The sequence below is a fragment of the Sinohyriopsis cumingii genome, unplaced genomic scaffold, assembly GCF_028554795.1.
Source record: "Sinohyriopsis cumingii isolate HCF-2022 unplaced genomic scaffold, ASM2855479v2 utg002106l, whole genome shotgun sequence".
Taxonomy (NCBI): domain Eukaryota; kingdom Metazoa; phylum Mollusca; class Bivalvia; order Unionida; family Unionidae; genus Sinohyriopsis; species Sinohyriopsis cumingii.
Genome location: NW_028316131.1, coordinates 760,028 through 772,324, shown reverse-complemented (window position 1 = coordinate 772,324; position 12,297 = coordinate 760,028). Strand labels below are relative to the sequence as shown.

Here is a 12,297-nt window from a genome sequence, read left to right as displayed (position 1 = left end):
TCTAAACAAGTATTCAACACTAATTCAACCCTGGTGGTTGTAAATAGTAATGTACTGTAGTACTAGAAGAATTTTATTTATTTTTTTCAGTCAATTTTGTTTTTAAAAAGCTATTATTAAAATGTTGTTGTACGATTACAATATTTTCTACTAGCATGTCTATCCAAATAACCTGAAGAGTTATATTTGGTCTCCATTAGAAATCCATAGACAAAACGTTCCCTCTAACGGATTTGTAGTGTTCTGTGAGCAGGACCAATTCATCATTTGCAATCTGCAAAATTTGTACTCTTATAACTGTTTTGACAATGTAACAAAACGTGTACTAGTATGGTCTCTTTGAAAGAATGAATCAAAAGTATAAACCGTCGCTTCTCTGAAAATATAGTTAAACGTGTACTTGCATAGCCACTTTGAAAAACTAACAAAATATATTCTAAAATAGTATCTTTAGAAAGTGTAAGAAAATTAGTAATCCCATAGCCTCACTGAAACATGTTACAAACCGTGCTAAAAAGTCTATTTGAAAAAATGCAAAAAATGTATCCATTATTATAATGAAAACTACTACTTTAAACAATAAAAAATAAACAAAAACGCATATACTTTAGTTTCAAATCAAGAAAACAAATTGAAAAGAAAATGCAATTGCTATTCTTTGTAGTGTTGCATTTAGCATCCGAAAGGCAGTGGAAACGGTCCGTCTCCCTCCAGAATTGGGTGACACACATATCAAGAGGGACAAAGGAAACAAGAAGCACTTATTGCAACAGAAGGTCTGTAAAGATGAGATAATGTTATTATTGCTGCCTTAACTTTCTTATATTTATGTGGGCGCTTTCATAATTACAATATACCTTTCCTCACGAGATCAGGTAACTCTTGTAAACAATAACGTTTTGTACTATATGGTTAACCTGTTCTTGATCTTATTTCACGTAAGCAGTTACTCTTTCTCTACCAGCACCTATTATAATGAATACCCATGTTTTATTAATTCAGTTTGAAAGTAATAAATCAAGGCTCAGTGTGTAATTGCATACATTGGTCTCTTTTATCATTAACTTAGCTTGAAAATATAGTAAATATTCGTTGTTGAATGATTTATATTGCCAGTTTCATTGTTTTGTTACTGATACCCACTGCCATCCTACAGTTATTAATACCTGTACTGATTTTTACCGTTACTAAAACTAACATAGACGTGGATGTACATCCGCTAAAGCAAAGTTGTAGTTACATTTTTCAAATTTTGTCCCTAACAAAATAGCTTGCTTCGTAGATTTAAGACTTAAAATGGATCCCTACTATATATTCAGCAATTTTGCTTATTAATGGTATCTATACGACACAATAAAATGTTTAGCCTTTTGCAAAGTATTGAAACATAGAGAGAAGAATATTACATTTAGATCACACAACAGCATTGACAGTTTAAAAATGATTTCAAAAGTAAACAATGCAGGACATTAACAGCAGGAGTGTCACAACAAATCATAATTGCGAAAACAACTTGGATATTCAGAATTACTAATTCTAGTTATCCACACTCAGTGAAATAGGGGAAACTCAGAAAACCATGTGTATTCAAATCTACACACATTATTGCTAAACATTATTGCTAAATTAATTACAATTATACTTATAGCACACATTTTTATACAATTAAAAATACATCAAACATTGTGATAGTTTGTATACAGGTGTACAATTACCAAAAATAGTCAATTCAATACAACTCATTGAATTTAATTGACTGGATGTTGATTTTATGTGCCTTTGTACAAGACCTATGCCAAATTCTTTTTCTTTTGTAAATGATTTCTCACTTAACACCAATATTACATATTATAAAAGACTTATCAAAAATGGAGATTAGTCACATGCATTACATAAATGTTTTACATGATTTGTCCATAAATACTAGTATGTCATATTATAAAGGAAGTCTCAACAAACGAGTTTACTTACATGCATAACATACATGTAAGCACCTAGATAAATTCCACCTGTTCCCAATAATAAAGTGCATGAATACTAATTTAAACATGTGATGTTTTCTAATAATATCTCGAGGATCTAAGATAAGTAATGCTTTATTACTGGACATATATACTGATCTGAAGAGCTTTCTATTTTTTTTGACCCTTGGTGAGTGTACGACGGAAATCAGTCTGCATAATCATCTGTGTATATTGTCAATAGTCGCATCATTACATTTACTGGTTATACCTCAGCCATTCTCCAGTCTGAGATTTTGGAGATAAAGAATGGCTTATGGATATGGAAGATGTGCATAATGAATTAATGTGAATAGAATGTATTTGCCTGTACTAGGTTATATTCATTTAGCTGTTATCATTGATGTACATTGATTTCACAGGGGTGAATAAAACTCACAGAAACGTGACATGCTTCCATTGTGAAAATACTAGCCCGGAAATATTGAATGTAAAGTCTACGAACTATGTGCTAATAACAAAAATTTCATCATCATCAGATTGTATCATGCAAGCGACTGGAAACTAAACCTCATTACACAATAATAAATTATGTACAGCAAGCAATCATCTACTCAGGGGTTAAAAATGTAGCAAATAACATGAATAATAGAAAAGTAACGTTGTAATCAGTAAGTAGACATCACTGGTTACATATGAAGAGTCATAAAATAATTGCTTGCTCAATTTTATCATTTTGCTCTATTAAAAATTTTATTTTAGATTTGCTGTGTAAAGACTTATTGTAGTTATGGTACAACAAAATAACAATTTGCATCTGAAATCGTATATAGGATCTTATATACACTGTCAATTCATTCAACTACTTCCCCATTTATAATTTAGCTGTATACGTATCGAAAAACAAAACATGACACTTGATAAATGTTTGTTGCTCAACCTTTCCAATTAATAAAATCATGAAATTCACTAGAACACTTTGACCACTTAATGTGTCTTAGTCAAAACGGATTACATGCATTTAACTGTTGTACAAATAAGGCTTGAAGGAAAACACTGTCATGTAAACGGGCTAAATATGAAGTATCCATAGACATAATGTATATCAGAACAAAATATCTCACACAAGTACTTGTTGTTGTTGTTGTTGTTGTGATTTGGATTTTTAACGTAGCTTTAACAATTTTTCAGTCATATCGCTACGATGTCTGCAATGTGGCAGTTTATAGTGATGTATAGCACTGGGGCATCATGCCGCAGACATGTAGCATGATGTCCCACCCAGTCACATTATCCTGACACCGGGCCGACCAGTCCTAACACTAACCTCTTAATGCTGAGCGCCAAGCGAGGCAGCTGTTAGTACCGTTTTTGTAAGTATTTGGTATGACTCGGCCGGGGATCGAACCCACGACCTCCCGCATCCGAGTCGGACGCTACAGGTACTAATGTAACAAATGACATGCAATTGCATATGTTCTAAATCTTACAAGTCAAAAGCCTTGGCAAACGAAAAGCTACAATTATTCAACTAGTATCATTTTATTATGGAGTAGCATAAACTGAAGATTAATAAAAGGTTTTATTGTGAAGTGACAAAAACCTACATAAGTTACTACTTTCTGATTTCTTAATACAATCAGTGAGTTCAAGATACTAATATAAATGTATGATATATACGAATTGGGTTGATAAAATATTGTATTACTGACTTTTCATGTGTAAAATATATTACAAAATGACGAACATAGTGAGATACAATTTTTGCAGAATGTTAGTGTAATACTGATGTCAAAATTTGTAATGCAGGTTGTCGTTTTCTTATTCAAAAATAACATGGTGTGCAGGAAGTGCCTAAACCTCCAAAGCCCCACATGAAACACATCATGGCAGTCCTTAGTTCCAGATCATTCATTCCAGACGTAGTCCCACACCACATTTTTAGTTGTTGCTGTTGTTGTTGTTATGGTATTGAACGCCATTTCGTAGCATCAAATGTTATATATGATGGCCAGTATAACTGGTTGATGACAAACCCGGGGAAAACCCCGGTAAGAACCATCGACCCATAAGAAGCTTGAGACTCGAACCCATGCATAAAGAAATGGCATGGCACTGATTGGTAAAGCCGAGCGATTTAAACCACTCTGCTACTCGGGGAACTCCTCTTTGGACTTTTTCAACTAAATAGAACGGGTTTTGTTTGGGTTTGTTTCCTCATTTTTTCCATACAATTCTTATACACAACTTACGAGAAATGGACATAAAAAATGAACGTTTAGTGCTTAAGTTAGTAATTATGCATGCTTTCTACAGAATTAAGTGAGTGCAAAGTGAACTATTACTTTAATACTGCTGACTTTATTGACTATCTAATATGAGTACTTGACTGTAACATCTAATGTTGCGCTATCAACTAATACCAATAATACCAATTCGTACCTCGGTCATATTCGTTGCTCTTGACTGAATGGCTAACTAGTTCACCAGATCGATAACCAGGATATAGATACATAACTGAAAGTTCAGAATACACGGAAAAAGCTCAAATTGTAGAAACAAAACGTTTTAATAGTGATTTTCAACAAAAATGCAAAATGCTAATATCACTTTTAGATCTAACACTTAGGGTATATATCGGTCACTGAACACTAGCTCAAGCACATCTGTTCTCAAACAAATTGCTTTTTACTGGGATTAGATTGGTTGTTGGGTTAAATAGGTGTTTGATTTTGCGCAATGCTTGATATGCTTCGGAAAGGATCAATGAAAGCAAATCCTTCTATTTCTTTTCTTGCGGCTTTTTTGTAGGACACTGTCTATTAAGAAAGCAATTGAAAGCCCACTTAGACAATGGCAAATGAGGAACTGAATCTTCTAAATAACTTAAATTGTTCCACGTTCTATCAAAACATGCAGACCTGAGCGAGCAATTATATAACTGTAATTTGTATACACATTCAGCAAAATCAGTATTATGTAGTTTAAGTTTTAATGTGCACGTCTGTCAATTTAAAACATGATTGTATAGATCTTTATCTTGTATACAATAAACTCAAAATATAATTTTAAAAAGCAAACGCTTAGAAATATAAATTAAAGTTGTCAAGTATTTAAATATGGCCTTAATTGTGTTTAATCCGTAGTCTCATTTGAATAAACGTACGATATGGACTAAAACACTGTCCGAGCCAGTTGTGCACCAGCTACAGGTAACTCGTGGAATGAGCTTCCTCTGTCCACATCTAACTTTTATGTATCATACCTTTTGACAAATATATATTTAAATGTATTATTTCGCGATTTTACATTTCTGGCATAATACTTGTTTGAAATGAGATGAAGCGTTTGCAAGAACACTTCAATAAAAGTGAATAATTATGAATTGACAGTTGATGACTTTTCAATAAATTTGTATTGAATATTGAACAAAACCTGAAAATGTTGATATGAACTGAAAACTGTTATATACGCTTCCAGTTTCTCTTTAAAACACACAAAAAATTTAAATGCCGAAATATAGTTTATCACAGTCATATTACAAGTGTTTTATAAAACAATCTACATTTGTTTTGCTCTACTTTTTAGTACTTAATACTGGTTTGATTTTTAAAGAAAAAGAATTCCCTACGTTTTTCTCATTTGTTACCCTGGTTATTAAAAAAAGAGCTATATGCCCTATCCAAAACAAATTCATAATTATATAGCTTTAAGTCTTTTTAAATTAACTTTTGATTCCATTGATCTTGGTGTTTATACCTACTATGGATATAAACTTCTGAAACGACTGCTAGGTCTATTTGGCCATTTTTAATTTATTGAGTTAAAAGTAAATTGGAAAACACATGACAATAACAGTTTTATAAAAGTCTATGTATTTTATAACACATTTCTTGCACATTCCGAAACTAATGTTTTCTACCTTGGTGAAATTCGTTTTCCTTATTATAAAAACTGTTACAATGGGGTACGTTGAACTAGCGCAATCTCATTTTTCGATCACAGGTACAACCATCATAATCAACGATCTGCTTTACGTTTGCACAGTTACTACATACAAAGCGATATCAGTCACAGTTCATGAAAGCAGCATGCAGACATACCAAAACTCTTTTTCCATGCATGTTGCAAATGCGAACTACTCCTTAAACTGGTCACTCTCGCAAATGTTCTTAATAACTGTATAGCGGAACCTTTGCATATATTAGGAAATAAATTAACATAATATGACCATTTACAAAAATGTTCTTAGTGATTTACTGTACATGAGCAATATATTCATAAGAGCTGATAACGTTGTCTTCAAGAATACGATCCGCATTGTCTAATTTGTCATGCAATTTTCTATTGATTATGTTTTGAAATGTACAGCAAATAAAAGTAAAATAATTAACATTTTCTTTCATAACTGAATTGCCGACATCTTAAAAGAAATATGTCTCCATATAAACATTAGATGAGAAAAACAATTAAAATCGTTATCCATTAATGATGTTTGAAACAGTTGCAGTGTATGCACAATTAGGTGAAACCATGATATTTAGTTATATAACAGAAAATAAACAGAACGAAATTTAACTAGTATTTACCACTAAGTACAGAAAACGTGGTCTTATAGCAATTTAACCAATATTACTTCATTACGATCCAAACTCTAAATAATGAACCTGTCCAAACTCTACATAATTTTAAAATCCTTTTTGAGTCCTTTCAAATAAAGTTTTCTGAGTATTAGCAAAGATTCGATATTTTCCTGCATGTGGAAGAGAAACTGCTGTGAAACATAACTTATACCTCCATACAAATTTAACAAGTTTATCAACGACAACGACAAAATCATCTTGTTATTAATATCAAATCTAGTTATAACTTTTTCAAAGGGAAAATTTCAGAAAAAAGAAAACCTTAAGATCCCACGAGTGTTCTTCATTGAGAGCTTTCACAGGATAATCATAGCATCTAGGCATGAAATGTTATTTATGATTATGGTAATCTTGTTACTGCAAGATAAATGACATCCAATGTATTAATTTACTTGAAAAATGTAAATACAAATTTTCCAGCCTCATTACCTGAGGCTAATGAGAGTATAATTTTACGCTGAAAATAGCTGTCGAGAAACTCTAATTCATGAACCGTACGAAGAAAGAACAGAGGTAAAAAACTACATTCGTGTATTATACATACAAAACAGGCAGTTAGCTTGCCTATGATATCAAATATACACAATCGATCAATAAAATAATCTATTATATCGGTACCAGTTAATGTAAAGACTGCTACTAAGAATGTCTCTTTAGTTTAGTGCATTCAATTTATATACTACTCAAGCTACAATTTTATTTCTTGGTAATTAAAACCATATAGTGCTGACAATTATAAAAGGCACCTCATGCAACGTGCTCAACCTATGCACAAAAAAAACATAGCAGGTATGGATTTATTGTCCTCAGAAGCAGGTATTCACTGATTTGCCACCGAGTTCAGGACGTTCCTTGTATATATGATCGCTATGGAGTTGCAGGACATAGGAATGAGCCAGCCATTTTGCCAGAAGATAAGTGGCATTAGTCTGAAATACAATAATAAAATAAAATTATCAGGTTAAACAGTACAATAATAAATTAACAATTGTAGTACATTGACATAAATCCGATCCCCACTGTCATTTCAAAACCGTAAACAACACACTTATTCAGCAGTCGCTAACATATATTATAGGGCAGTGCACAGGGTGACCTAAGAATTCACGCAAAATTCCTTACTTTTATCTGTAGTTGGGAAATATATTCCACATCTAAATTAAGCCGATAAAGACATATTTAGACACAGCGCAAACGTTTGCGGGATAAATGATTCTAAAAGTATCTGTCCTAAAATGATCTGTCCAGTTTGAGTGTTTTATCAGGCTACACCTTCATTCCATTTTAGAACAATACTATTGTCAGGATAAAGAGTGGCAACGCATCATAACGCGGCACAGAAACGTTTTATTTGGAATATTGAGTCCTGTTGTTGATAATATTAGACCACATCGCTAAATCATCGTTACTTTTTTATTAGCTCTGACCATTCGAGACGCTCATCGTTGCGCAAGATTTCATCAGGTTTTATCCTAGCTCAAAGTAAGTGAATCAACAGGAAATAACGAACACCTGACATTTTAGATGAACAATTAAGTCAATGAAGACTTGAATGACATAAGATGGAAATGAGATGTATTTAGAAACTGTTAGAAAGGAGTTAAAATAAATAAACAACAATGACATGGGGATATTACCTTAGAATGAAACATAAGATTTAAAGTTTGGTTAAATTTTGACAAGTGTGCACCAGCTGAAAAGAAACAAAAAGTCATAATCGAGTTACGCGATTTATTTAAATTCATTCTATAGTAATTTCGGTGTGTATATTAAATAACCAAAAGTAATTTAGCAACCTTTTTTTGAATAAATACTGTTAAGAGTGTTGGTAAGTAAAACGTTCATAGGAAATGCTCGACTGAAAGGCATGACCACTGACAGTAAGAAGGGCCTCCTAAATTCAGCATATATGTATGAAAGAGATTTCGATTGTACACAAATTACAAGATAACATTAACAATGCAAGCAATGTTTTTAAATGCCTTAGATATTTCGACAAGATAATAGAAAAGAAGATGCAGCAATTAAAATGCAATTGCACGAAAAATGCATGTTAATTACCATCAACACACACACACACACACACACACACACATATATATATATATATATATATATATATATATATATATATATATATATATATATATATATATATATATATATATATATATATATATATATATATATATATATATATATATATATATATATATATATATATATACAGAGAAAGAGAGAGTGAGAGCGAGAGAAGAGAGATATCACGTCTGAACTTCTTAGCACTCAATTGGTAATGTAATGTAAAGTAAGCGAATCATAAGGAATTAGCGAAAACCTGACATAATAACTGACGTTTTGTTTCACGATAAGGTAATGCTCCAAATATCATCATCATCATTTATCTCCGTTTATTCGTTTACTACAGCCTATAAGTACATTGATCAAGTCAGTTCAGGTGACTGGAAACACTGATATACTGTCCGTCCATGACCGGTACAGGAAATACATTATTTTTCATATGATAGAAGGCGCTACTGGAACAGAAATGTTTAGGATTTGCCTGAACCGAATAGTGTGCTAGGTGTTCTGTACAAGATTTGCGTTGACTTTGACTGATTTGCTTGTGCAGAGAGACAGCAGAGGGTGTTCTGGACCATATGTTTATGACTTGCAACAACTAATTCAGGTGCTATAAGACAGAGCTACCACCCTGGGAAAGATCCGTACAGGATAGACATTGACCAGTTCAGGTGACAGGTGATATATCATTGTCATAGTATGTCATATGACATGACAGACATGATATCAATTCAAATAGGATAATTCGTTCTCCACATTATTAACTGCCATAATGAAAAAAATCAAGAATACAAAAAAATACGAAATATTCTTCGTGCACAAGAAGAAATATATGCTAGTAAATTTATTTTATCTTAGTTTATGCAGAATACGAAGCAGATGTTTTAGGTAAATTAACTTCAAAACACCCACTCCCATCTATCATTTAAAGACATCAATTCTGAATACATCTAACTACCAGCCCTTTCTTTTGAATTGATGACGTTTCAATAAATTTGTACTGAATAGTTAATACAATCTGAAATATAACCTCAGTTTTAATACAATTCTTCATATTATCACTTTCGTCACTCTACTTATTGCCCACATATAATATGCACCTAAATGAAACATTTGCATGGCAGAGCAGGGTTTCTTTAATATATCATTTGAGCCCCTAGCAAGAAACCAGCCAGTACCAATTTTATAAGTCTTTGCATGACTGGGTTTAAACCAGCAACCTTCCGCATCCGATGCAGACGCTCTAACCACTTAGGTCACAGGAGCGGTCATGTTTAGTTTGTGTCCATTGTATACAAAAATGTTACAGCATATACGCTGTAGTTGGAATGATTTCAACTTTATGGGGAGCGACTTGTAATATACAGTATATCAGTCTAATTAAATATACATAGGTTAAAAAAACATATAACCAGTACTGTTTCAAGATGTATGCATCACATTACACTTGCAACTCAGCATATATTCATAGCCCAAAATCACCTACATATTAACAAACAATATGCAGTCAGTTACATCTAAACAAACACTGTTATGTAAATTTGTACCTCTTTAAGTTTCAAGACGATGTTAGAGTTCAAAGTAACGTATTATTAACAAGATCAGTCAAGAAAAGTGTTCCGTTTTATGCCAATGAAACATTGATACGAATAATTATTTTTGTTATAATGCTATAGCATGATGCATGATATTTTCTCTTCAACTTTCAAATTAGACACACACGTACTTATATATATATATATATATATATATATATATATATATATATATATATATATATATATATATATATATATATATATATATATATATATATATATATATATATATATATATATGTGTGTGTGTGTGTGTGTGTGTGTGTGTGTTTGTGTGTGTGTGTGTAAATGTGCCTGTGAGTGTTCAATAAACTTTTGAATGCAAATTGACAAATTGACGCCTCCTTTATCATACAAAAGCAACAACAACAACCCAAGTGAGGTGCATTCTTGGACCAAAGCAATCATTGTTTCATGAAAGCTGGATAAGTTATTTTGAATGCAGACATTAACAACAAGCTATCCTTCCATACAAAATTATCTTGGCTTACTATATTTTGTCTAATTATCTCTGATATTTTCCCAAGGAGACTTGACATTGTCAATAAGAACATGAAGTATGTCAGTATGATGACAGCTATTTACATTAAAATCTATTTAATTCACGTGATATGTTTGAAATATGAATTTAATTATGAATGAATCTAACAAACGAATGAAGACGTATACTTATTTAAAATGTAGTTTGCTCTTGTTTCATGGATAGGGTGAGTTTAGGGAATATATTCACCATGCTTTTACTATACTGCTCTCATATATTCCTTGCAAGTGTCACAAATGTGGTAATCAAGCATGTAAATATTTCATAATTAAATTTATTTTTCATAACAAAATAACATTTCAATAGCATTTGCACCCTACCTCTAAGTATTATGTTTCTGGATATTCCTGCATTAAAGGGGTATAGCCCCATAATTAGCTGCCAAATGAATCTAACATATGTTGTCATTTGGAGGTTCTATACTGCCAAAACGATGGTTTGATAACTTGAGTGATATACATTCGGCCTCAGTTCTTACATTTCTTGCCTCTGGTGCAACATCGAACGAAACGAAGTTGGAGTGCGACCATCTGAATGCAGCTGCATAACATCAACCATAAAAAATGATCAAAACAAATCAAAATGACGTTCACTCGCTGATGCTGAAGCCAGGGAAAGAAGGACAAGCATCTTAAACACGTGATTCTGGTATGAAGGCTGAAGTTAGACGATGACCAAAGGACACATTACAGCTTTTACAAAGCCATGAAAGGATGCGACACTGGTACTAGGAGATCAAATCACATGATAAATATGATATTTTAACTCAATGGTGGATTAATACTGTTGCCTTTAATATTGAACATTGAAACGTCATTAATTTGGGAAAAGAAAGCAGTAAATCTGCATTTGCAGCCTATTGGACAAGGGTAGATATCAGATTAACATGTTTCTCAATACATCAATCAGAATGGCCCGCACTTGACATTATAACTGTTTGAGGTCCATTATCTTCAGGTTGTGGCGGGAAGACATGGTAGTATTGTTTACCACACCTTCGATAACGAGGTCCGCTGCCAATACACACTGGTGTAGAAGTGGCAAATCGTGGCGTGGTAGCTTGATTTTCAACCTTGTAAACTGGCCTTTACATAGACTGAAATATCTCTCTCTTACGGAATGATGCAGTAACTATAACCTTCAATAAATATCGGGGCTGACCAGGATATCTGTCTCGCTTGGAATCCCAGTATTGTCTACTTTCAGGTTGATCCACTTGGCAGCTATCCATCTAGAAATATTGCAAATTTGTAAGTAAAGAAATGAGGACTGTGTCTTTCTGTTTGACGGATGCACAACGGACGCTCTGTTCCATTCATATAATAATGGTATTTTGTATGTTGTCATCCCTTTAGTGATAGGAATACAGTCTTTCTATGTTGAAGATATAACCGTCACATATTTTCTGAGATTACATGACCTGAATTAGTACCAACTTAACTGTATGGTGTTATGGATATGGAACCACAGAC

General features: G+C 32.7%; 1 protein-coding gene across 1 annotated transcript in view; it reads right to left on the bottom strand.

The window, feature by feature from the left end:
- Positions 1-3,018: 3,018 nt before the first annotated feature.
- The window catches only part of LOC149771144 (transient receptor potential cation channel subfamily M member-like 2), a 36,175-nt gene continuing 26,896 nt past the window's right edge, over positions 3,019-12,297 (bottom strand). Inside the window, exon 6 of the mRNA XM_089948813.1 lies at positions 3,019-7,533. Within this exon, the coding sequence (XP_089804939.1) occupies positions 7,529-7,533 (5 nt within the window). The 3' untranslated portion in view covers positions 3,019-7,528. The remainder of the gene's footprint in view (positions 7,534-12,297) is intronic.